Raw genomic sequence first — 27,356 nt, 5'->3', positions numbered from 1 at the left:
TCATTATGCGGGAGAACGGATTTGCAGAAACAAGGGTGAGGTTGATATGCAAGCTACATCCTTCAATACATTAGCAGATACGGATAAAGAGTCCTTGTGATGACTCCATTGGCTGGAATGAAGAATGAAAATATTGGGGCAAAACAAAATGAAAGAAAATCAGAGGTATCATGAAAGAACAAATACTCTAAACAGTTGTGGTTACTTGAACAAATATCCTGGTGGTGCAAGTTTCAACGTTTAGAGGAGAAACCTGTTTGGTACCATTGCCATCCCAGTCTATAATTGAAAGGGTTTCTTGTGTCTAGGGGATGAGAGATTTTTTTTTGGATAGATAAGGGAGAGATGGTTCTTGAAAATAACATGAAGTATCCCAATCATAACATGCTCTTACAACATCCTGAAGATGATTCTTGAGAATAAACTGATTAGTCCTGTACAGTGGATGGGGTTGATAAAAAAAAACATATACAATAGGGGCAGAAACAGAGGATATCACTGGCATTTATCAATTTTCTATTTGATCCATCTGCAATATTACAAAAAGCGCCTCATTTTATAGTTCACATGCAAATAACGCATCCATATTGGACTCCAAATATTACCTGTAAAGTAAGAATGAATCTCAGAGTCTGTATGCACCAAGAAAAAAAAGGGAGCACTATGGCCTAAATCAATTTAAGTCCTCTTTCATCTACAGATTCACAAGTTTTTGAATTAATTTGTGTCACCTAAAAATAGGTAAAAAAAACAAGAAGCTCTATGAACCATACCTTCAAGCACTTCATTGCCATCATTCTCATTATAACATCGAGCACCTCCGTCACTTGTAACAAATAAAAGACACCTTCTTCCAGCATCAAACCCTGAAAAATATCTTAAAAAATTATACCAAACCCACAGAAAAAGGAAAAGATAAAAATCACTTCATAGAAGACAAGCAAGAAGCTGTGCACTTACTACTTTACTAGCTTCACCTGTACAGAAAGTATTGGTTAAGAATTACAAAATAACAAAACAGCATTCAAAAAAGAGTTGTATGGTATATCTGTGAAAACTCTATTCACTGCAACCCAAGATTGAATTCAACCCCACAATTCCTTTATAAATTTCCCTTCTTTTTTCTTTTTTTTCCAAATCTTGAAAGATTCTGGCATTTCTTTCCACACAGCCTAAAAAGTTGCCAAAAGTATCACTTTCCAAACTACTTTTCCTTTTTTGCTCAGATCCTACAGCTTCCAACTAGTTAAGAAATCCACCACAGATTTCAGAAAACAAATGTGGAGTCTAAAAATGTCCAACACTTTAGAGCACAGCCTTCTAGCAAAAGGGCAGCCCAGTCCATGAGGCTCCCAACAATGCGGGGTCTAGGGAGGGACAGATGTACGCAGTCTAACCCCTGTACAAGCCTTTAGCAAAAGAACAATTCAAAAATAAATGATCAACAGATTCCACTTCCTCATTACATAAAGTGCAGTTAGTGTAAACTCTGTACCATCTCATCAAAATTTCCAAGGTTTCTTCATTCCAAACAGAACTATACCCGTTTTGTACGGGCAATAGCATTTGTCAATTTTTTTTTTAGATATGTACTTGATACAATATTGGATACAGCAATGACACTTCTAGAATGTACTTTATAGCATCAATACTTTTAGAAGATGTAAAACGGTGTGTTTTAACAAATCATCATGTCATAAAGCATCTGAACAGAGCAGATTGGTGAAACAGGATTCATGCAGTCTGACCCCTTATGTTTGGGACAAGGCTTAGATGATGATGATATTATAAAGCATCTGTATATGTTAGAAGCTCAATTAAATTTGGCAAGATAGAAATAATGAGAAATGACACTTAGATTAAAAAATTAGATACAGAAGCATGATATAAACATATTAAATGTTATACTTGTACCCATTCCATGTCTGTGATATTAGGAAATATAGTTGTATCCTTATTTCCCATAACTGTATCTTGTCATTGTTCTCATCTGGACATCTTGGTTTTCAGTAAGTTGGTGAAGTTTCTTTAGAGATTATTGCTTTCATTGTTGAATGCAGAAAAGCTTTTGCAACTTCTACTAATTAAAGAAAGCAGATGTTCTGTTGTCTTTTCTTAAGCAGATTAATGGAATACCCTTTCACCTGTGCATATTGAGATGCTATATTCATGGCAGAATTTAGATCTTCTATTTGCTAACCCTTGATTTTTAGTACAAGGCTAGGCAGTATTCTTGTTTGCATATAGGGATAACTCCCCTTTCATTCAATAGTACACATTAACAAAATTTTAATGCACTTCCATTGTACTTGCACCATGAGTGTGAAATTCTTCACATAAAAAGGCTCCATTTGAGTTTGCAACTATGATATATATGATGTTTAGAGATAAACACTATACATTACTTGCAAATGGTATTTCAATTCTGGTACTCAGTACATAATTGCTGTTAACCAAATTGAAAAATTGTATTACTTACTAAATATTGTGAAATTCACATCTCCCAGGTGGTAGTTAACTCCTAAAGTGACTCAAAAATCCTCATATGTGACTCAAAAATAGAACCTTCTGGATATACAGCAATGAAAATTGTTAATTCCTAATTCAGTGTTAGGAACTCCTTTCTCCCAATGCTAGACGTTTCTCTTCACCGTCCATTACATTTTCTTAATTACCAAGGAAAAAAGTGAAGCAATGAGCTAAATATTATGATCATAAAAGGAACGAAACATATAACAAATTCAAAGAAGAAGGTGATGTAGCCGTTTTCGGCCACGTACCAATGTTTTGTGATGTAAAATTTTTTTGGCAAAGTACCTCGTTATTCGACCCGGTGGTGGCGTGCCTTAGTGACGAGCTACTTGGTGGCGAACTGCCTTGGTGGCGAACTGCCTGGGGGCGAACTGCCTGGTGGCGAACTCCCTGGTGGCGAACTGCCTTGGTGACGAACTCCCTGGGGGCGAACCGCCTAGGGCGAACTGCCTGGGGGCAAACTGTCTGGTGGCGAACTGCCTGGGGGCGAACTGCCTTGGTGACGAACTGCCTGGGGGCGAACTGCCTTAGTGGCGAACTCCCTACTAGGCGGCCGATGCCTTAAAGAATGTTGGAGCACCCTGGTGCGGCGCAATCCGACTGCCCTCAGCATGAGGTGGTCTTCTTTCCTTTGTAGGCTACAGGAGATGAGGGACCTGCGAGAACTTCATCTTTTCCTCCTCTTTGTAGGTGGCGGGAGCTGAGAGACTTGCGAGAACTCCATCTTTTCCTCCTCTTTGTAGGTGGCAGAAGCTGAGAGACCTGCGAGAACTCCATCTTTTCCTCCTCTTTGTAGGTGGCGGGAGATGAGGGACCTGCGAGAACTTCATCTTTTCCTCCTCTTTGTAGGTGGCGGGAGCTGAGAGACTTGCGAGAACTCCATCTTTTCCTCCTCTTTGTAGGTGGCGGGAGCTGAGAGACCTGCGAGAACTCCATCTTTTCCTCCTCTTTGTAGGTGGCGGGAGCTAGGGGACCTCCGAGAACTCCATCTCTTCCTCCTCCTTGTAGGCGGCGGGAGCTGAGGGACTTCCGAGAACTGCATCTCTCCCTCCTCTTCGTAGGCGGCGGGAGCTGAAGGACCTGCGAGAACTGAATCGGAGGTCCCGGGGGTATTTTCCCAGTGGGGGGCTCTCCAATGCTTAAGTTAGCACTCTTATTGTAGAGAGCTTTGAAGATAATATGAGAGAGCTAGAGAGTAGGGTTACTTCCCTTTCTTTTCCATCTCCTTCCCCTTTAGGGGGTGAGGTCTTTATATACCGGAGTCCTCGCGGGTTAGGTGGGTGAAAAGCCTCTAAACGGTAAGACTCGTCGCATCCTGTCAGAACCGGGGTACGGTGGTGAACTCCTCGAGGTCATCAAGCTGGCGCTTGTGTCAGGCGGCCAGGTCGGCGCCTGGGCTAGGTTGTCAGAGGGGTGCCTGCGTCAGTCGGCGGGTCAGTGTCTATGCCAGGTCGTCAGGTCGGCACCTGCGTCAGTCGGCGGGTCAGTGTCTATGCCAGGTCGTCAGGTCGGCGCCTGTGTCAGTCGGCGGGTCAGTGTCTAGATCAGGTCGTCAAGCTGGCGCCTTGGCCGGATCATGCGCTAGGCTGGTCCAGGTCGGCGCGGTCGCGCAGACCATGCGCAGGTCGCGCAGGCGCGCGTCAGGCCGCGCGCAGGTCGCGCCAGGCTGGCCAGGCTGGTGCCCGGGTGGGTCACCAACTTCGTAAGTTTGTTGGCTGGGTGTTTTCTTAGTTGTCACGAGGTGCCACGTGTCACAATTTTACTGGAGGGCCAAATCTGCCCTCATCAATAGCCCCCCACTCCCGAGCTGATAGTAACTCAGCGAAGGGAGTAGATTTCTTTTGGCTCGTAAGTCGATGAGCTAGTAAGTGCTGATCCAATTACTAGTATGGCCTGTAGGCTTTGGGAGCGACTCGTAGTCTTTTTTTTTTTTTACTTTGCCTGTTCCGGAGAGCCGACCGGGTCTTGAGCAGTAATGTGGCTCGTAGGCTTTTGGGAGCGACTCGTAGTCTACTCTTTTTTTGACTTTTGCCCGTGCCGGAGAGGTGACCGGGTTTTAAGCAGTAATGCGGCTCGTAGGCTTTTGGGAGCGACTCGTAGTCTACTCTTTTTTTGACTTTTGCCCGTGCCGGAGAGGCGACCGGGTCTTAAGCAGTAATGCGACCCGTAGGCTTTTGGGAGTGACTCGTAGTCTACTCTTTTGTTACTTTTGCTCGTGCCGGAGAGGCGACCGGGTCTTAAGCAGTAATGTGGCCTGTAGGCTTTTGGGAGCGACTCATACTCTACTCTTTTTTTACTTTTGCCCGTGCCAGAGAGGCGGCCGGGTCTTGAGCAGTGAGGTGGCCCGTAGGCTTGGCTTGCATCAGCTTCGTAATGCCGGTCACCTACTCCTACAAGAAACTACTAGAGGCTCGACCTTCGGGGGCAACACCACTAACTTTAGGTTGCCAGCTCACACGGGAGCCTTGGAAGGCTCGACCAGTAAGGGCACCTATGTAGCCAGTTGGCCGCCAACTCCCGCGGAAGCCACGAAGAGCTCATCTTTGTAGGGGGGACCTTGCGGAGAGGACTGATGTGGCATTATCTGAATTGAAAGTAAGGTTGGTAGAGCTACTTAGTCCGTTAGCTCCCTACATAGTCTCTGAGTTCATAAAAAATGTAAACTATAAAGCGATAGCTCCAATTTCTAAATAGTGAGGACTTAGTTTTGGCAAAATGAGAACTTAGCTTTGGTAGGATGAGAACTTAGCTTTTTGTAGCGGGTTCCCACAGATGGCGCCAATTGATGTAGCCATTTTCGGCCACGGTGGTGGCGTGCCTTAGTGACGAGCTACTTGGTGGCGAAATGCCTTGGTGGCGAACTGCCTGGTGGCGAACTCCCTGGAGGCGAACTGCCTTGGCGACGAACTGCCTGGGGGCGAACTGCCTTGGTGGCGAACCGCCTGGGGCGAACTGCCTGGGGGCGAACTGCTTGGTGGCGAACTGCCTGGTGGCGAACTCCCTAGTGACGAACTGCCTGGGGGCGAACTGCCTGGTGGCGAACTGCCTGGTGAAGAACTGCCTGGGGGCGAACTGCCTTGGTGGCGAACTGCCTGGGGGCAAACTGCCTTGGGGCGAACTGCCTTGGTGGCGAACTGCTTGGGGGCGAACTGCCTTGGGGCGAACTGCCTACTAGGCGGCCGATGCCTTAAAGAATGTTGGAGCTCCCTGGTGCGGCGCAATCCGACTGCCCTCAGCATGAGGTGGTCTTCTTTCCTTTGTAGGCTGCGGGAGATGAGGGACCTGCGAGAACTTCATCTTTTCCTCCTCTTTGTAGGTGGCAGGAGCTGAGAGACCTGCGAGAACTCCATCTTTTCCTCCTCTTTGTAGGTGGCGGGAGCTGAGAGACCTGCGAGAATTCCATCTTTTCCTCCTCTTTGTAGGTGGCGGGAGCTGAGAGACCTACGAGAACTCCATCTTTTCCTCCTCTTTGTAGGTGGCGGGAGCTAGGGGACCTCCGAGAACTCCATCTCTTCCTCCTCCTTGTAGGCGGCGGGAGCTGAGGGACTTCCGAGAATTGCATCTCTCCCTCCTCTTCGTAGGCGGCGGGAGCTGAAGGACCTGCGAGAACTGAATCGGAGGTCCCGGGGGTATTTTCCTAGTGGGGGGCTCTCCGATGCTTAAGTTAGCACTCTTATTGTAGAGAGCTTTGAAGATAATATGAGAGAGCTAGAGAGTAGGGTTACTTCCCTTTCTTTTTCATCCCCTTCCCCTTTGGGGGGTGAGGTCTTTATATACCGGAGTCCTCGCGGGTTAGGTGGGTGAAAAGCCTCCAAACGGTAAGACTCGTCGCATCTTGTCAGAACCGGGGTACGGTGGTGAACTCTTCGAGGTCGTCAAGTTGGCGCTTGTGTCAGGCGGCCAGGTCGGCGCCAGGGCTAGGTTGTCAGAGGGGTGCCTGCGTCAGTCGGCGGGTCAGTGTCTATGCCAGGTCGTCAGGTCGGCGCCTGTGTCAGTCGGCGGGACAGTGTCTAGATCAGGTCGTCAAACTGGCGCCTGTGTCAGTCGACGGGTCAGTGTCTAGATCAGGTCGTCAAGCTGGCGCCTTGGCCGGATCATGCGCTAGGCTGGTCCAGGTCGGCCAGGTCGTGCACAGTTCGTGCAGGCCGCGCGCGCGTCGCGTAGGTCGCGCAGGCGCGCGTCAGGGCGCGCGCAGGTCGCGCCAGGCCGGCCAGACTGGTGCCCGGGTGGGTCACCAACTTCGTAAGTTTGTTGGATGGGTGTTTTCCTAGTTGTCACAAGGTGCCACGTATCACAATTTTAATGGAGGGCCAAATCTGCCCTCATCAGAAGGTAAATGTTCTTTATTAGTAAAATCTGCGGTAATTGCCCAAGGAACTGAAAACACACAACTAAAACATTTAAAGAAAACAAATCTTTGTCAGGTCGTGTACTCGTAGATCACTTACCCTGGTGCTTGTTTCAAGGTAGAGGACTAATTTAGGACATCCTGCAACTATTCATTTAGTTTAAAATTATAGATAAAAACTGCATTTCTCAATTTATCAATTTATTGAAGAAGGAAAAATATATAGAATTGAACATGCAAGAAACAAGCAAAATTTTCTAAAACAGGGGGCTACCAAAATAGTAATATCGTAAAAGAAAACCATAGCTTTTGGCTCATTCCATCCACCATCAATTCGGTATTGTCATATGAAAATGCAGAATTACAAGGAATGGTAGAAATGAAAAATAAGAATAATAAAAGATGAAGAAGATTGAGAGATTCACCTCTCTGGTGTGAATGAAAATCTGAGAATTTTATTTATCATTAGGAGTGACATGAGGATATGATACAACAGAACCGAACTTATTACCAGACCAATCTCGCTGCTGCTCCCTGAACATGTTATAGGGATGCGACTCGAAACCGTGATAGGTTGTAGCACCCGGATTTCCGACTGGAACCCCCATATGGTCGTGACCATGGGCCATGCCAAGGACCGGCGTAGGCATCAGGGATGCTGGATAAGGAATGGGAAGTGGCATGTGCCCGTGGCCAGGCGGCTCGTGCAAGCTCTGGGGCACAGGCGTCGATGCAAAAAGATGGTCGGATGTGGATGGGCCTTCGTTGGACAACCCCTGCATCCTCTTCAGATAGAGGCGATACTTCTGGAGGTGGCTGGCGACGTTCTCCCGCGTGAGACCCTCTACGTTCATCAATTGCATGATCGTCTTGGGCACAGCGTTCTTGATACCCAGATGCGCCACGGCATCGACAAATCGCTTGTGAAGCTGAGGAGTCCAAACCAACCGGGGCCTCTTCAAGGTCCGGGCAGACGGATCTTCCATGGAATTCTCCGTCGGCAAGGTCGAATCCGCCTCTTCAGCGTTCTCAAGCCTCCTTACCTTACGGGAATCGGAACCGTCCTTGGTAGAACAACCGGCATCATTTTCTTCCCCTTCAACGACCATGGCATCACGGGTACTGTCCTCGATGAAAGAAGGCAACGACTTGAGGTGGTAGGAAGAGAAAGACAGGGACGACTGTAGATAGAGGATAGATATCGTGTTTTGCGACGCATGATTCACATCGAGCATGCTTGGACAAGGCACGGGGGTTATACTGAAGGCGGAAGCAATCTCCGGTGGGATCAAAGGCTGAGACAAGGGCGTAAGATCATCTGCGCTGGGCAAGCCAGCTTCCCATTCGAGCACTCGTTCCCCGTCTCCACCGTCAATACCGTTTTCGTATTCGTTCGTATGAACTTCGTCTCCCATTCCTTTGGTTGATTTTTTTGCAGGAATCAGAAAGAAGAATTGGGGCTTCGAAACAAATAAAGAAATGATATGGACGAACTTTGGATCAACCAAAACTATAGAGCCGGGAAGGAGAGAAGAAATTAGGGTTTATAGAAACCAGCAGGATTCATGGGAGAAGGAAAAACTTTACATTTTAATCTAAAAAATAAGAGAGTATATATACGTATATGTTGACGAGAAGAAAATGAAAATGGAGGTGTGTTTAGTTTTGGAGATGAAAGAGAAGATTTGGGAGGCGGACTCATGTCTCATGTTAATGTTTTAATGTTTTATATGTTTTATGGTATGTCATGGAATGGAATGGAATGGAATGGAAGAGAGAAGAGCGAAGAAGAAGAAGAAAACAGAAGATATTTTGCAAGATTCGCAGCAAATCATTTCTCTTTTTCTGAATGGAGCGAAAGAAGAAAACAGCAGATTAAAAAGTGCAAATCTGATTCCAACCCCACTGCCCACGTGGACGTCTTACGCCGATAGCCGGATTTTTTGGTAATTTTACACTGTCGTAAGTTGTAACTTTTATTTGTTTACATTTTCTCCTCACTTGTATTCTGCAGTTCTACCATGGCATCACCGCCATCACATCAGATCAGACTCTCTACTGTAGTGCCCGTACATAAATGATACAGTTCGGCTGTTGGAGGACAAGTCCAGTTCTCTCATGTCTGGCGCACATGCACATGCACTTCCAATTTCCCCTTTTACGTTTTTTTTTTTTTTGTTTTATCATTTTCTAATAACAACTTTAAAAGTTCTGTGCACTGGACGCGTGAACCCGCCAATCACAAATTCCCACGTCGGCGTATTTAAATTTTACTAATTTTAACAGACGTTTAAGCTGTTAGTTAAAAAGAATCCGGTTGACCCGAATATGGAAAGACAAAAAAACTTAAAAACGCACCTTGTACTATTCATCCTCCATACTTTCTTCCGCCAACCCCCAGCCCAGAAGCATCCACCTGCGACCGGCGATCTCACTGAACACAGAAGCCACCGACAGCGGCACGAAATCAAGTTGATGCGTTCTCCTCCTCTTCCTTCTTCTTCAATCACAGCAATCACACCAAAGACAATCATGATGGCAGCACCAATTGCAATTAGGTCAGAGATGCTGAGGATGATCTTCTTGTGACAGAGATTAGGAGAGAATGAACCCATGCCAGAGGAATCAGAAGATGAGTTAGGGTTAAGGACAATTGATTTGGGAAGGACGGCAAGGCATGAGCGGTTGACAGCAGAACCACAGAGGCATGAGCGGTTGCCCTCTAGTAGATTATCTAAAAGATCAAGTGATCGAAGGCCAGATATATAGCTTATTGGAGGAGAAGTGAAGAGTGGCGAGGGTTGAACACAAGCCCGAATTCTGTGGGATCTGTCCTGACAAGTTGTTCCTCGCAAAGGACATTTCTCTTAAAGAACCACATTGACCGGAAAAAAAAAAAAAGAATCATCTGGTATTGGTCCTGATATGCTGTTATCACTAAGATCAATGACCCGCAGGCCCTCAAGTCGTGCAAGACTTGGGTTTATGGTCCCGGTGAAACTGTTGTTTGAGAGGGATAGTTTGCGAAGGAATTGCAGTTGGAGAACTCCTCGGCCAATACGCCCAGATAGAGAGAATCCATCAGGAACAATCTCGGAGACCCGGTTGGTTTTGGGGTCGCGTTCATTCCCATTGCAGGGACTGCCATCGTCTTCATTCCAAGATATCAGTTTCGAGTCTGGATCTTGAGATCAGACTCATCCCCAGGCCCATCGTCGATATCAAAACACATGAAAGAATAAGAAGAGGAGGAGGAGGAACCGAGGAAGAGAACGAGTGTAATGTGCTTTAAGTATTTTGTCTTTTTGTATTCGGTTCAACCGGATTCTTTAATTAACAGCTTAAACGTCCGTTAAAGTTAATAAATTTTAAATATATTGACGTGGGCGTTTGTGATTGGCGGGTTCACGCGTCGAATGCACCCACGGGGCTTGTTCATAAATTATCTTAATTCAAATTAGAGAATTGAGCTTAAGCTCAAGCTCGAGTTGAAGCTCAAGTTAAAAATTTGGAAGTTCAAATTTAGCTACCTTTTATTGTAGGTCTTTCAAGCAACCAAAGTCTCCCTTAATTGTTGAGGTGCCAAATCGAGGTCTCCCTCAGCTATTGAAGTGTGTAGTTGAGGTTTTCCTAGCAGGTAAAGTGTCGAGATAAGGTCTCCCTTAGTTGACAAGGTGTTGAACCGAGACCTCCCTTAGTGGCCGAGGTGTCGAGTCGAGATGTCCCTTAGTGGTCGAGGTATTGTTTAGTTCGAATTCGATTCAAATTAGAGACTTGAACTTGAGGTCAAAAGTTCGAGCTCGGCTCAACCCGAACTCGACTACCTTTGATTGCAGGTCCCCTAGTAGTCGAGATGTCAAACTGAGGTCTCCCTTAGTTGGAGAGAAAGTGGCATTCTTATAATTTAAGAGGAGAGAGAGAGAGAGAGAGAGAGAGAGAGAGAGAGAGAGAGAGAAATGGCATTTTTATAATTTGTAAGGAAAAGAGAGAGAGTTGGTAGGGGAGAGAGAGAGTGGCATTCTTGTAATTTAAAAGAAAAGAGAGAGAGAGAGAGAGAGAGAGAGAAAGAGAATTGGTAGAAAAGAGTGATATTCTTATAATTTAAAAAAAAAACAAAAGAGAGAGTTCGTAAAGAATGGCATTCTTGTAATTTCTATGAAAAAATGTAAAAAATAATATTAGATTCCATTTTCCTCATGTCATGCCTTCTTACATACACAATTCAGCTTAATATATTTATATAGATTTCTTGTGAATGAGAGGGGAGTACATGAAAAGTGAGATTAGATAAAGCTATTTTTCCAAAATAGCCCTAATAATAAATACATGTTCATATTATTTTATTTATTTATTTTTAAATAAAACCAATTAGTGAAAGAAATAGAACGAGGCATTCAGCCACACCCAATTCTTCAGACTAATCAAACCGAGGTTCGGATCACCTGCCAACAAAACAGGTTCCAAACCTTCTACCAAGCTCATCTTATACCATATATGTCATACATGGCGGATCCTATTTTTATAGCGGGTATTAGTATCATGATCATATGTGGTGTATTAGATTAAGTTTTTCCTTTATTGATTTGTGTGTACCAAATATTATTATGGAAGCTTCATTCTAACGATTCTCTGGTTGGAGTGTTTATTCATTGTTCTCCTGATGCGGCACATAATGACGTCAATTTGTTAATATATGATTTATCAAATACTTTTTATCAGTTTTAAAGACAAATCAAATATAAACATTTTATTTAATAAAAGTAAGTTATACTAAATAGATAGAGGATTGAAACATGCTTTGCTTTGTTAGTAGAAGATCTCAACTCTATTAAGTATGTATTTGATATAGTTTTAATTTATTAAATAAATGTTTATATTTAACTTATTTTTTAAAATTAAGAAAAAATTATTTGATAAACTGACAATTCGGCACTACATTAGTGAATTCTCCAATACTTAATACGCACGTTAATTTCCTAAATAAAGAATTACCTAATCCCAATTTCCAAAAAACCCAAACCATACCAAAACTACGTACACAATGGGAGTGACGAGGGCAGCTTTAGTGGACCACATGCTCACATCGGTAAGATAGCCGACCACACGATGACTATTCAACAAGCTAGGGAACCAGAATCAGAACCTCCATCTCACACCGATGCGATGACCGACCTTATAGTATGTCTTGGCTCCATTATAAAGGTCCAGATGTCATGTATTTTATTATGAATAGCCATTGCGTTGAACAAATTGTTACTGTTGTTCCTTGGAAACATGGCTTATGGGCCTCATACATGAACTGCACAAGTTACTTTTGGTGAAAATCTGGAAAGCGTGACATTCTGGACATGAAAAATGTGGCTATAATATTAAAGTTATTGCGTTGACATAGCAATTCATTCACCTCTCATCTGCTCCCAATTAACGCTCCCAACACTGTTAAAATAAAATAAGCCATTATCGAGAACATCTTTTCCAAGATATTATCGAAGCACGGTTGCATTGGTCCGTGTTGGAACTCGGGAGCATTATGTTGAATACCGACGAATCATGATCGGGGAGGGGGGCCATGTCGGTGCAGGTACAGGCAGCTGATCAATCAAGTTGATAAGCTGGAGAGTGGAGACAGGTATATCGTTCGTTCTTCTAGCATTACCCTGCTGGCCTGTACATGTAAATGTAAAGCCCGGTTTCTTTGGAGTTTGGAGTATGGTGATGGAATTGGGAATTGATAATTGAAATGGAGAGTTTTGTTGGAGTGTAAAGACAACAAATCACAAACGTTATTTTTGGGTTTAAATAACTTATAAAGTATCAACTTTAGTGTTAAATTTAAGAAACCTTGGCAAAGGAGACTGGAGGTTGAGCTCGAGCTCTCATGGATTCTAGCTACAAGTTCAATTGACTAAAATTGAAACCAAATTAACCCAAAAACCAAAATTCCATTTTAACCAAATAAGGCTCACCCCTAGATTCTACCCAAGAAGCTCTTCTCACAGTAAGTCACTGCAATCCTCCTGTTCCCTCTTAAGTTTTAACAGACTTTCAGTTGTAGTTTTACCTCTTTTAAAACAAAAGAAAACTGTATGCTTTTTTTTTTTTTTTGTGCCATGGGCAGCAAAACAAAAATTAAAACAAGTCTCTTCGTAAGATGAGTGGTATAATAGCAGAAAATATTTCCATATACAAAAATTACATCACGAGTCCATGTCAAGGATATTTTTATACATGTGAACTGCTGAGAGTTGTATATATACAACTAATCCTACTCAAGGATTAGCATCCCCCTGCTAGAACACCAATTCGATCACCACCCAGATTTTGGAAAGGCCCTACTAGATCACTTTATAAACAAGTGAACGTGATGTGATTGATATACACGCTATTCCCCGCACACCTTGGCAGTAGAAATCCACAATCCAAAAACCTAGATCGAAACTTGCTTAGACCCACCATCTTAATCGGGGATTGGATTAGTTGAACCTAGACCTGGCAATTGGGTTGGGTCAACACTTTGGGTTGATTTGGGGTCAGGTTGAATTTTGGGTTAGGTTATCAAATGTAGACCCTAACCCTAATTCGGGTCATCCCAAAAAATAATTGTGATTAAAAAATAAAGAAAAACTACATGCATAAAAAATACCAAAATTCAAGGAATTAACCTTAAAATTCCAAATATAAAACAAAAAAACTTGAATATTTTAACAATTTAAAGAGTAAATAATAAAGAATAAACTGAATAGAAAAAAAAAGATTAAAGAGTGAAAACTCCTAACAATGCATAAATAGTCCCAATTAGACTCGACAGTTGAGTCAGCAGGTTGGCCCATGACCCAACCCAATTTTTTCCCGGTCGGGTCAGGTCATGCCATTCTCACATTTACGTAGTTAAATATGAGACCCTGACCCTGTTTTTTTGGGTTGGATTGGGTCAAATTTTTGCCTGGTCTAGTTGAACCCAGTGACTGTAGAACCAACGATAATGTCTCATGCCAGTGAAGCCCAAATTGGCATGGGCAGTTATTATTGGTTCCACAGCCTGCTAAACAGCCATTGGTCCCAACTCAGAATGGATCATCAGCACACCCACACCCAGGAGTAGAATGATCGACTGGCCTTTAACCAACCATCTGCTACATCAATATCTCATCTCTACAACCACACAAGAAGAATTCTCCAGTAAAATAAATAAATAAATACATTAAGCTCATATGGCAGCGTTGATGTTTGGCCAAGTCAAGCTTCTTAGGTCATGTTTGGAACTGATGCTGTTTCTCTGATACCAATTTCTACGAAAATGATGCTGCATTGGTTTGCCGTTTTTTTGAGAAAATGGCATTTTTTAATCGAACCCATTGTTGCCGCCTAGGCATTTTCCAACACCACATCAGCAAACCATTGCCGGGAAAGGTACAAAAACAAGAACGTCAACAAAGGGGGTTTTCTCAGACCACGATGGTTTGAGAAAATGTTTTTCCAAAAAGAAAAAAAAAAGAAAAAAACCGACCCAACACCATATTTCTTGCATGGTGCCAACATAGCATCCTTTTTTTTTTTTTGAGAAAATAGCATCGGTTCCAAACATGCCCTTAATGGATCCATCACCTATCCAATTTTCTATTCAAGTACATTTCTGCGGGGCAAACCATGGGTGAGAACATCCCAGCCACACCAAGGTAGCCCAAGCCAATCGGTTCAACTTGCCGTAAAAAGTCGAGAGATGAGGCAAAAAACCAATTGGCTCAGCACAGTAACATTGATCGGCCAGTAGAACAGCAGAGGTTCGGGGTCAAAATCTAACTATACTGGTTTGTGGTTTCAGACTAGTGAAGCTAAGAGAACTCGATCCCAAACCCAATAAAAATGTGTTTCTGCGAGAGTCGAGAGGCGAGGGGCAAACCAACCAGAAAGCCTTCACCGTTTACTCTGGGAACGTGGTGGCGTCATTGATCCAAGTGGTGAAAACCTCATGACAAGCCTCCTATAAGATATCCATGACAGGTTAAAAATCGATCACAGATGAAGAGAGCCTCGCTAAATAAACATTGCGGGTTGCAGCACAGAACAATCATCCGTCCTCCCCGTACGGTTGTTGAGAACTTCACAGTCAGTCATCCCTGATTTTTGGAACTGGATTCCAACCAGTCACCATCACCTTTTCCAAATATCCAAAGCGAAACGGGAGCATCTTCAGAGTCGAAAGGAAACCACCCATTTCGCTCGCTATTCTTCCAAATGGAGGGATCTCGTCATTCTAGTGTAAGATTCTGAATACCCATCACATAAAGAACAGACCAACTGGAATTTCCATATACGCCACCTCGTATTAGTGGGCAACCCCGATCCCCTCCAAGGCTGCAACCATATGCAGTTTCAAATTTTCAATGGGGCCATTCCAGAGGAGCTTCAACCTTGTTAATTTTAATAAGCTAAACCCATTTTGCTCACCGGCAAACTATTTAGGGCCAAAATTTTTCCCCTGAATACAGTTGAGGTAGAGAGAGGAACTTTGGGACTCCGTTAAGCCCAAAGTCCCAAAACTCAAACTTTCACCCGTAAGATTCATTAGCGATTTAAACCACTGATGACGGGACTCGCAAACCCATTTCCCTATTTAATTCTATGTTCATCCTGGAAGACGCGATTTCTGGAAGTTGATGTGCTGGAGAGATGGGAGACACCTGGTTAATAGAAACCTATCCCACCCACATGCCAGTGTTAACACTGAATATTATGAGAACTTCAGAACCCCTACAAGAAAAAATGTCTTACCACCCTCCACCAGGACCACCCCCAAAGGTCCAGACTCCAGAGATAGCAGCCAAACAACCTTATAAGGCCTACGATAGTTCAAAATCTGGACGGGTGAAAAATTCAATGAGATGAAATGGGATCCACCAAGACAATGCATACTGAACAGGTGCCTCAAAGTTCTAAGTTCTAACAACTTGTAACTATCACACCTCCATTAGTAGTTCAATCAGACAAGAAATCCAACAGTAACAATTTATTCTGCACAAGCACTATAATTGATGACTTGTTAAATAGCATCAAGACAATAGTAACTTAAGCAAAATGAGTGAAACTGTGAGCAGCATAAAGAATATCATACAAATGCACAAGAGAATATAAAATTAAAATGCAAGACCTGTCCTCGAAAATAGGACTTAGCCACAACAGAAAATTTGTGCTCAAGGAAAAATAATTAATCCCATAAATTAAAAGAAAATTCCCAGCCTCACCTAAAGACCAAAGGCTCTCCACAAGGTGACATTTGTACAGTCACGTTAACATATTCACTATTCCAGTTCTTTTACTTTTTACACCCTTAAAAACTTGTACAGTCAATTTATCTCCTCCGCAGGGGCATCAGGTGTATTCATCTGAGCCTCGAGCTTGCCTGATTCTAGGTATATTTGAAACTACACAATGTACAGTTTTTTTTTTTTCAGTACAAGCAACAATTTATTTCAATCAGCTCAATTCCTATCCAATAGATATGAGCGATGGCTAGACAAGAAGAAAGAGGGAGAGCTCATACTAGCCTCAGTTAGCTGTACAACAACTTTACTTTCTCGCTATGCCATCTAAGCAGCGTATGGAGTCTGAATACCGATTCTCCTCTCTGCAAGTAATAGATCCTTGTTAGAGATCTATAGATATGAAAGAATCATTTAACAATACAACATAATCACAATGTTCCACAAGGCCACAACAGCTCTCCCATGTCATCTTATTGCACATGCAACATAGGAGGCAAGAATTGATATTATTTGCATAAAAATGACAGTCACCATTTATTCTTCAATAGCTGAAGAAATAAAACAAACCAGACTCATCAAGAGTGCTCACAGTACACCACTTGTCTACCGCCCATCAGCACTCTCGATTGACATCCATCAGTTGCTGTATGTGCTGATTAATCATAACTTTTTCAATCAATGATCAACATTTTGGCCAAGATATACATCAACAAATGCAGAGACATAATAATGTTATTTCACCAATTGATTCGGAACTTAATTCCTTTTAAATGGTGATGATTAATAGTATTAATAGTCAAATTTTTCGATTCCTATAACAAAACTTAATTTATTATGGAAGAATAAATGAATGTGTAATGCCGAAGCAGCAAGCACCCCACAGAACAGGTAGCTTCTGTTCATTGTCACATTTTAACCAAAGCCCTGAAGTGATTCTCCAGATGGAAGTGCGTAATACAGTCCCCCATAATTTTTGGGCTGCAAGAACCCATTAAGATCCACCAAAACTATTCCACCAGGAGCTCACAAAACATTAATAGAGGATGTTTTTTTAAGAATGAAAGCAGAAAAGAGAGGAAAAAAAAAAAAAAGAAAACACAAACAAGGTAAAAGAGAAAGGAAATAGTACCGCCAGCAGCAACAAGCTTTTCTACACGTGCAACTATATGCTTCCCGTAAGTGTACTTCTTCAGAGCATTCAAGTGAACTTTTATTCGTGAAAGAATCAGTTCACGTTGCTGGTCATCACAAGTTTCCAGCACTTTCTGTACAACGTAGTTTGCAAACTGATCCTTCATCATTGCCTGGCAGAACAAACAAAAACAAGTGGAGATAAGGCTGTGTAACAATAAGATCTTCCAATAAACAAGAAATATAAAAGCATCAGTCAGATAGTTACTTCTTTGGGATGCAGGAACTGAACTTCAAACCTAAGATACAAAATTACTTTCATATCATATTGTACCAGTATCAAAGTTACTATGTTCGTCTCAAGGCATTATCTCAACATAAAGAAGGTAAGATTATCTTCCGTACAACAGACCCATATCATGGAGCTGAGCTCTAGCTTAACTCTCTTTGAAAGAGGATAAAATGGAATATCATCAAGAGCTATGACGTTGCAGTACATCAGTTTGAGAAAAGTGGAGAGCTTAACCAAAAATGTTATTCTAGATAGTTAACAGAGTAAAATTTTCATCAAGTATGTAGAAAAGATATAGCGCTACTATCTGAAAAGACAAGTAGAGAAATAAAACCAGAAAACTGCGAAGAGCTGATCAATAACGCATTCTTTCTTCCTGTTATATCCAATGATTAAAACAAATGGCAAGAAACAATTGAGAATACTAATTCTATTTATGGTTAATTTAATATCCCTTTCAATCAAATTAACATGTTCATAGATATTCTTAGACTCTCCAGTCAATAATTAGTTATATTTCTAAGCTAAAATGATCGCAGTCCATACTTGTGAGACATTTCTCTGGTTCATCTTTCTCTTGCTAATTGATGGATCTTTAGTGTTGACATTAAAGTCATTAGTAATATAATTAAGAAAATAAAACTATTAATTATTTGCAATAACCAATAAAATTTATAGATATGATGGAATCAATTGTGAGCATCTGCAAAATGAAATAAATTAAGTTACACATCAAATCCAAAAAAAAAAAATTGCTTTTGCAGTTTAAGAGAAAATACAAACAATAAATAATGACGACGTAACTTTCCTAAACCCAACAACCATAAAAAAATCAACCTCAGACAGGCAAAACATTTAAAGTTCTTAATAATAATTAAAAACAAAAGAAAAGGAAAAGGAAAATGGCAATTAATAGCACAAAATTTGTAGTACAAAGCATATTTGATCTAGCAATTGAAACCATAGAAAGTAGACAAACCTGCAAAGGCTCATTTTCGTCAGTTGTACCAAGCATCTCATTTACCAAGATCTGGCGTTCTGTAGGACCACCAAAAGTTAAACACTTCTCAACAACATTGGAGGCAAATTTCTGCTGGCTCATTTGAACAATTTGTCCAGCTAGTTTCTTGATTATGGCAGAACGTTCATGTGGCTTTCCATGTTCCAGCACATGCTGTCAAGTATATGTGACAAATTAAAAACCAAAATGAAATGTAAACATTTCAAGAAAGCTCATTATTTTAGTAGAAAATAGGGATCATGGACAAGAAAGCTCATTATTTTAGTAGAAAATAGGGAACATGGACATGAAATCACTGGTAATCATTGCAACTTTATATGAACACAGAGAGGAAATAGATTGGAAAGCTTAGCCAAAGAAAACAAACCTGAACAACATAATTCCCATACTGGTCTTGTGCTAACATGCAAACAGAATTCAGAATCTCATCCATCATGATACGCTGGGTTGTGGGGTCATCACAGTGCTCCAGTACCCTCTGGTGGTAATAAAGCCAAAGCATTTTAGCATTTAAAACTGTTGTTTGACGATCAATACTTACTACTTCAATAAGATTGAAATCCTTTAGTTAAACACAAGAAATAAGAAATTGAAGAGAAGATGTTATTTCTCAACCTGTATGACACGACAACCATATGGGTGGGTAGACAGTGTCACAACTTGATCATAGAATGATGAAACAATAAACTGAATGGCATCTTGAGGAATGCATTCAATGCATTTCTGGATAACATGGTTCCCATTCTGGTCACGTACACAACGCATCACATGACCATCAAGTTCTGCGACCATCTTAGTCTGTTGGTCCAAATCAACAACTTCTATTGCCTGAACCAATGAGTTTAAAAAATGTTTAACAGAAAGGCCATATCATGTTAGTCTCAGTTCAATTCAGAATAGAATATTTAATAAACAAAATGAAGAACATCTCCAAGACATTGGAAATCAGAAACTGTAATTTTATTTTACATGATTATATGAATTTAAGCAGAAGTTTGTTACAAAGGTTGTTAAATATAGAAAAAAAAATCCTATCCAAGACCAATATATGCAGCAGCAATGCACAAAATCAAAGTGCAAGGCTTTCACCAATAAAAAAAACAGCACTTTGACACCTCCCAGTTGATAAATTTGCAAAACCAATTGCTTTCCCCTAATGAGACAGAGTACACACCTATAAATTGCAAATGACTCAGTATTACTAGATGCTAGCCTTGTTTTGTAGTTTGAGTAGAACAAAAGTTTCCATACATATTGATTCATCATCTAGGAGTTCAGATCCTCCCCCTGAAGCTTCAGTAGGGCTTACCCTACTAAAAACCCAGAATGTAACATCACAGAGGAACTTAACTACTAAAATACCTTCATCAACCCGCATGTAGGCGCAATTCAGGCCAAAACAGTGATAACGAGCAGAAGAAAAACCAAACTCAGATGTCTGTAATTCTTGATTTATACATTAGAGTATGCATGTATGCTATATAGCCTAGTACTAGGTTATATTGCCTTAGATCACAACTAATTCCCAACCTGAGCATGAAATAACTAGCTAACATTTGTGTCAGACTAGTGAACCATGAGATTGACCATAGTTGCTACTCCTTGATCATGCCCAAATCTCCGGCATAAATGAAAGTTCCCAGACCTAAAAAGTATAGAGGTGAAGAGGGTGGCATTACTGAGGACAACATATAGTTGTAGACACCCAGATACAGATTAATAGATGTTCCCACAGGTAGAATATTGTTCCAAAAATACCAATCAAAGAATCTTTTCAAAATGAAGCAAGCTAGGCCACAAAAATTAAGTTTACCTTCTGAATCACTCGGCACCCATACATTTGAAGACTAAGTGTCAAGACATGCCCAGTGAGTTGATTTGCCAGTTCTCGTCTCTGGGATGCAGTTCCATGCTCAAAAAACTGAAGACAACTTTGATTTATTAGTCATGTTTATAACACTAAATAGCATAATGTATCATATAGTCATCAGGAAAAAGTAGATGGTATATTAACGAAGTGATAAAGTACCTTCTGGATCACATAATTACCAAATACATCAGTCATCAATGAAAGAGCTTGGGGAATAATTTCCTGAAAAACCATATTCTTCTCCTCTATTGTGGCCGTTTCAAGTTTCTGTTGAATGAACCGGCTCCCATACTGATCAGCACTGCTCATAGAAAATGTTGAAAGCTATAATCCAATTCCCAGATACTAAGATAAAAGTTCTGCATGCACGCACTTGCAGGAGGGGGGATTTATGAGCAAAGTGAATACCTGAATTCAACAACATGACCTGCAATTTCTGAAAGTTCAAAACACTTGGTTTTGTTGCTTTTAAATTCTTCCAGCAGGGAGGATGCAAAGCCTTCGTCCATATTACCACTAGCATCTGCATGCCAGGATCCCATGACACCCCCAGCTAAGTTTCTCAGTCCAGGAGGAAAGCGTAAACTCCGTTCATTGTGCCTAATTGGACTACCAGGCCCCACAGGAGAATTAGGAATAAGTGGACTTCCTAGTGGGCTTCCGGGATATGACATACCAAGACCAAATCCAGGGTTTCCATAATAACCAGGATTTAAACCACCAGATTTACCAAGGAATGGGACACCATACTGTGATTTCTGAGGTGAAAGCAATGCTCCAAGATAAGCTTTCTGGAGTTCAAGTAAATCCACATATGAGTTGCCCATGTAGTTCCTGTCCACAGAAGGGTCATTGAGAGCTGCAGCATATCCTGCAGTCCTCAAGTACTGAAGATACAAGGGATCAACAAGGGGCATCTGAAGAGTGCTCCCTGCTGTGTGATTCCCCATTCTATTGAGATTCTGCAATTCGGCCGCCCCTGTTAAATTTGTACCTGAAGGCAAACCTCCCCCTAGTGCTCTAGCATCCAAGCCAGAGGCTGCCATTGCAGATGCTGCAGCAACATTTTCAAACAAAGGAGGCAAATTACCAGTGCCAAGGTGGTTTGACATTAAGGAAGGCAATGCTGCATTAACAGAATACCCACCTAAACCATAGTTTGGAAATGCTGAGCTTGAGCTATCTACATTCTGATAGTGAGGAGAACCTCCTGCCCCAGTAAGAGTGGGTGTGGATGGCCCTTTCAAATATGAATTAGCAGATGAGACAGCAGGTTTGTGCAGTTCAACTTGCCCATCTATCACAGAAGAGGCATTCAGGTCCATCCTAGATCCATTGCTTTTACCCAAATCAGAATATGATCCTTTTGCAGATTGAGTAACAGAAGACATATGTAAATGCCCAGAATCAGATTTCTTTATGTACGGATGTTGCTTAATATGGTTCTGTCCACCTTGCAGATTGAAAAGGAAATTCTGCTGATCATCGATTTCTTGTTGAATCTGGGACCGCAAATGGTTTTCTTCATCAAGTCCGCCATTTGTTGGCAAGCTCATGCCTGATAAAGCAGCTACCAAATCAGCAGACTCACTCATACCAGACGAGACGCCACTATATGAGTTTGAGCCATTGATACTTCTCTTATCTCCTGCACCAACTCTCCCCCCTCCAACTGGTGGAAGGCAAGGACTAGGAGCCCTAGCAACAAGTTGAGGATCAGGAGTTGTGCTTCGTGACAAGGAGGCACCCAATGCAGATGCAAAAGTATGAGACGCTGATGCACCAACATTCTGGACCCCAGAAATGCCTTGTGCATTTGGAACAGATCGTAGAGCATCTACAGATGTCAATTCATGATGTAAATGAGCTAGTTGGGATTCAGCAGAACCTAAAGTCTCAACCCCATCATCAAAGGCATTGCGGCTAGCCGGACGAGAAGGGAGACCAGAGACAGGTGTTGTGCGTCCCAAATCATCCTGCATTGGGAGTAAGCTGTTACTCCACTGGATTAATGATAAAAATAGCAATTCATCAAGACGATTTCTTTTTCAAGGTTTTGCAATTGGACCAGTGGTCATTTCTTCATATTTGGTGAAGATGGGGTGTGGACCCAAGTCTATGCTACAAATCCCCACAATATACCAACTTAGCAAGTTGGCATCTTCGGAAAGCAAATTGTGCATCAATGCAGCAAATTATAAACCAAACTTGGAAAAACTGATAGAAAGATGATATCCTGTAAATGATAAACTAAGGCTAAGATGCAAAAAACTACAAATAGGTTTTACAATTGTATTTATCTGTATGGCTGAAAAGAGAGATTGAATAAGCAGACATGCATGAACCATGACTGCAGTCTAATTTGATTTAGATGTAGAAGAGCATTGGTTCAATCACATCGAAAGAGAGTTTGAAGATAAAGCAAAACAACAAAACATTCTGCTGTTCCATCCATTCAGTAAGCTTTGATTTCAGAAGAGAGGTTAAAATATAAACTTTAATTTCTAGAATGAAGAGTAAAAAGTCAAGTTATCCACATAAGCATGGCATTTTTGGAAAGTAGCCCGATTCACTTTCTAGATTAAAATTAATATAACATCTCACCTACTTTTGAGAAAAATGTTCCCCTTGTCTGCACTGAACAGAGTAGATGACAAAACAAGACTCATGTAGTCAACCCCATATAGTCGGGACAAGGCTTAGATGATGATGATGATTCTTCCCCTCATATATTGTTGTTGAAAAGTTCTAAATTAGATAATGTTCAGTTTTTTAGTTAATTCAAAATGTCACCTATTGAAGGTATCCTAACTCTGGTGCACAGTTAATGCCCTTATTACTGCACAAGATTTTCTAAATGCCCATTTATTTACTGCCCCTAGACAGATTAAGAAAAGTAAGTAACTTTTTATGGTATTAGGTATTTCCACCTGGGAGAACAAAATGATAAACGTGCCTTAAAGGTCCAAAATAAGACAGCGAAAATGAACATCAAGGGAAAACATGGCAAGTAAGAATACAAATTGAAAAAGAAGTCCAACACCCCTAGACATATTAAGAAAAAACAAGCAATTTTCAGAGTTACACTTAAGGTTCTGACTGAAGGTATTGGAACCTGGGAAAACAAAATTTGCCTTTAAGGTCCACAAAGGGACTGCAAAAATAAATGAAACAACAAGGACTAACATGGTGAGAATACAAATTCAGAAAGGAACCCAATAAAAGGCAGATAGGAGAATCAGCATTACAGATAGGCTTATCAGCATGAAAGCAAAAAGAGAGGACCAGAGGCAGAGCTATCAGAAATAAAAAAGGTCAACGAGTCTTAACATTTATATCAAGCATATTGGCAAGAAATGAATTCTTAGTTGTAGGATGATCAAGAAGGTGTTTTGATGCCTCACAGAATAAGATCCTTTCATTCAGGTTTCCTAAAGCATGTGAAGGCATAGTTGAGCATCTAAAACTGGTTTCATTATCGAAATGCAAAATTAATAAAACAAAAGCAGGCAGACCAACCTCTTGAAATCTTAAATGATCCTAATATGACCTAACTTTTATTTTTATCAACACCCCTTTGACTACACCAATTTATACATTGAATGTGTGTTTGCACATGCTACGGAAAAACTAATGAATTGGATTTTATTCCACATGGTTTCTAAATGCAGCATAACTGTATCATTCTACGCACTTAATTCTATGGGGTTATGGATAGCGCATATTATAGGATCATCAGTGCCTGCTAGAAATAGAACCTAGCAGGAAACAACAAGAATCGCTAATCTCAAATTATGATCATCCTAAAATGAAAACTGAAAGTGAAATGAACTTGAATACCTCCATGAAGAAAACAGAACCATTTTTACTATATAGATGTCCTATCCACCAAAGGAAAGAACAGGAAAAACTCTCTGAAAAGTAAGGATTGGAAAGAGAATGGATCAACAAAACCTTTAACAAAAATCACCTGAAAAATATCTGCGAAACTCTTCTGCCTGCTCCCAAGTCCTAACCCCGACAATCCGATCAGTCCATCCCCACCCCATTCCGCTGAAGCCTGTGATTTCCTTGATTCAACCTCATTTTCTTCCTTCTGCGAATTAAACCCAGGCTGCAGCGAGAACAACGATCGACTCCCTCCATCATCAACACGATTCACCTTTCTCCTATCACCAATCCCTCCCAGCGTGGAACCCCCGCCCTGAAACCGCTGCGCAACCCTCCAGTCTTCCTTCGATAGCAGCGGCGGTGGAAGTCGAGGGTTAAGGTTCACGTTAGAGTAGTAGTAAGATAGATAGGCTGGATCAGCGCGGAGTTCCTCCTCTGACAAAAATCCATTGCCATTATTACTACCGGCGAAGTCCGAAAGGGAGGCGTCGCCGCCATTTCCAAACAGACCTCCAAAGGCAGTCAAGGAACCTTCAACGGTTGGGGGAGCTGAACCACTCCTATAGAGGTTCAGCTCCCTCTCCCGATCGTTCGCCTCTTGCCGCCGCTGCTCCCGAAGCAACATCCCTAGCTCCTTCCCTAATTCCTCTCCATACGATCCTTCGTTGCTTCCGAGCATAGGTCGCATTCCCATCTCCGACAACATCTTCTACGGAAACTCAGTAAGCATGCCACAAAGAAGAGAGACAGTAGAAAACCAAAACAGTGTGTAAAAACTTGAGCTTGAACTTTACGTCAGCTGAAAAAATACGTTTCTGCAACCAAAATGTCCGCTTTAAGCTGAAAAAATCCGATCTTTAGCCATTAAAGCTTCTCACGAGCTCATTTCTCGATCAAAAACCTATAATCTAAAGTTGACAACCCGATCAATAAGTGATATAGACGTAAAAGGGCATCAAAGGAGAAATCCTTCCATTATAGTGTATAAATTTACTCAAAGAACAGGAGATCAGATAGAAAAGAAACATCTTTTGTGATTCTTATGTCGACTATGTCGACGATCGGCGATGATTTCCGCCATTACCTCCGACCCCTAAAAATCGCAACTAGGTAAGTGGTAACAAAAGAAATGGCTAACAGCAGCAACAAACAGTACGAGAAACGAAGGCAAGAAAAAGAAAACAGCGTGCTGAAAGTGGGCTGATAAGCACAAGCGAAGATGAGATCAGGACCGTTGGATTCAGGGGCTGACGGCAGTGGATTTGTTTTTGCCCGAACCCTTTAGGGTTTTATTTCATGAATTAAAATAGTAGTTGGAAATTTTTGCTTCTTCAGAGTTCAGAGTTCAGCCTTCAGGTGTCTGAATTTTTAATCAATTTCCCGAAGGTTAGGGGTAATTTTGGAGCGAGAATGATGACCGACTGGAGCTGATTAAGATGGATATAATTAAAAGTTTTCGCGTGTCCTTAATTAGATTGACACCAATTGCCACGTCATCATGTTAAGATTTTCTCTTACAAAAGTTTCAGTGTTTAAGAGATGACAGTGATGACTAAAAGAGTAAACACATCATTTAAGTTGGGATATTACTGAAATGACTATCATTTAACAATTCTCGTTGATTTTCTTTTTTTTTTCCTTTTTTTATGGAAAAAATATATTTTTGGAAGATGGTTTAAACGGTGGTGTGAGGGTAGTTTAGGAAGATACCAGGTATATCTGAGATAAATAGCAATATTTGATTTGTAGATTTTATCTGTTATTTTAACTATATATATATGTTGAGAGAGAGAGAGAGGAAAGGGGAAGAATTTGGAGTGAATGGACGTATCAGAATTCCAAGATTTCTACATTATTATTTTTACTTTTAATATTTTTCTCCGCCTCTTTATTTGCTGGAATTACTCCATTAATCTCAAATTTACAACATGTAATTTTTTTAAGTTTCGGGTGAAATATCACATCCATTATTTTATTATTTATAATGATTAAAGTTAATGTAATGGGCTATTTTTGTCTTTTTAAAAAACGTTAAACCTTTTATGGTTTCGAAAAAAAAAAATGAAACCTTTTTAGCTAAAGTTGGTGATGTGCCTATTTGTAAAAAATAGGGTGTAGATCGTATTCAAAAATTCAATTTCGACTTTGAAATAACTAATCGAATCTAATTTGGATAATTCAAATATCATAATTGGTTAAATTTGGATATGATTTTATTTGATTTGTTAAATATCTAAATTCGATCAAGTATTTATTTCTTACATGTAATATATAATTATAAACTATTTAAATATTTTATATATAATAATTGAATTACATAAAATAATTTATATATTAATACACTTTATACAAATAATATATTTATTAATTACTTAAAATAAATAATCGAATTTGAATTCAAACATTGATTTTCAATATATATTAGATGTTTACTCGAATTAAGATATTGGAATTTCTAATTGAATTTGAATTCAGATATTGCATCTTCCAATTCAAATTCGATCGATTTACACCCTTGGTAAAGACTGGGATATGTAAATAGCACATGCAAACAGGGGTGTTAATGGACCCATTTGGGGTCAAATCCCATCCAAATCAAATATCTATTTGGACGGATCAAAATAACATATTGAATTGGATCAGCCCAGACTTAAGGGTCCAAAGTATTTATTGAATTGAACTTCGTCCAAAATATTTGGGGTCAAATCCCATCCTTAATCCATTTACATTGGGTTGAGTCATATTGAGCCAATACCCAATTTATTGATAGGAGATAAGAATGAAGGTGCCGATGGATAAGGTTTGGATTGGAACAAATCTAAATTAAAACCAATTTGAATAGATCTGATGGTATGGACATTGAATTGAACCAGTCCAAAGTATGAAAGTATTAATCAAATTGAATTGGACCAGATCCATTTGTAATGGACTTATAGTTGACTAGATCGGATTGAACCAAATCAGTCCAATTTAATCCATACCCCCCTAGTTTTGTTTTCTAACTTATT

The 27,356-nt window shown here is 40.8% G+C and overlaps 2 protein-coding genes across 3 annotated transcripts; both read right to left on the bottom strand.

Annotated features, from left to right (window-relative positions):
* Positions 1-349: 349 nt before the first annotated feature.
* LOC148868728 (transcription factor PCL1-like) lies at positions 350-8,990 on the bottom strand. 2 transcript variants are annotated; one of them, XR_016107081.1, is made up of 3 exons: positions 7,306-8,990; positions 774-866; positions 350-605 (listed from the first exon to the last, which is right to left on the bottom strand). XR_016107081.1 is itself a non-coding variant. In XM_088968995.1 (3 exons), exons 1-3 carry the CDS (start codon positions 8,293-8,295, stop codon positions 538-540), a joined length of 1,065 nt encoding a protein of 354 aa, XP_088825121.1. In that variant the 5' UTR covers positions 8,296-8,990; the 3' UTR covers positions 350-537. The 2 variants fall into 2 exon arrangements, 1 of the variants encoding a protein (XP_088825121.1); XM_088968995.1 differs by having other exon boundaries at positions 7,392-8,990.
* A 7,074-nt stretch (positions 8,991-16,064) lies between these two features.
* LOC148868727 (pumilio homolog 2-like) lies at positions 16,065-25,530 on the bottom strand. Its single transcript, XM_088968994.1, has 9 exons — positions 24,428-25,530; positions 20,866-22,433; positions 20,617-20,758; positions 20,401-20,508; positions 19,203-19,415; positions 18,955-19,065; positions 18,546-18,740; positions 17,273-17,447; positions 16,065-16,505 (listed from the first exon to the last, which is right to left on the bottom strand). The coding sequence occupies exons 1-9, from the start codon at positions 25,052-25,054 to the stop codon at positions 16,468-16,470; spliced, it is 3,177 nt and encodes a 1,058-aa protein (XP_088825120.1). The 5' UTR covers positions 25,055-25,530; the 3' UTR covers positions 16,065-16,467.
* Positions 25,531-27,356: the final 1,826 nt, after the last annotated feature.

This window comes from Nelumbo lutea, chromosome 2 (genome assembly GCF_056320005.1).
Source record: "Nelumbo lutea isolate HS-2025 chromosome 2, American lotus-T2T, whole genome shotgun sequence".
In the NCBI taxonomy this organism is placed as follows: Eukaryota; Viridiplantae; Streptophyta; class Magnoliopsida; order Proteales; family Nelumbonaceae; genus Nelumbo; species Nelumbo lutea.
The sequence above is the reverse complement of the archived record's forward strand: the minus strand, read 5'-3'. Positions and strand labels throughout refer to the sequence as shown.

Coding starts and splice junctions, on each gene's coding strand:
- LOC148868728 (XM_088968995.1), bottom strand. CDS start 8,295: ATGGGAGACGAAGTTCATACGAACGAATACGAAAACGGTATTGACGGT. Junction 867..7,391: donor GCAGCAGCGAGATTGGTCTG/GTAATAAGTTCG, acceptor GATATTTTTCAG/GGTTTGATGCTGGAAGAAGG. Junction 606..773: donor TGGCAATGAAGTGCTTGAAG/GTATGGTTCATA, acceptor CTTACTTTACAG/GTAATATTTGGAGTCCAATA.
- LOC148868727 (XM_088968994.1), bottom strand. CDS start 25,054: ATGTTGTCGGAGATGGGAATGCGACCTATGCTCGGAAGCAACGAAGGA. Junction 19,066..19,202: donor ATGGTTGTCGTGTCATACAG/GTTGAGAAATAA, acceptor TATTACCACCAG/AGGGTACTGGAGCACTGTGA. Junction 16,506..17,272: donor AAAGCTTGTTGCTGCTGGCG/GTACTATTTCCT, acceptor TATTACTTGCAG/AGAGGAGAATCGGTATTCAG.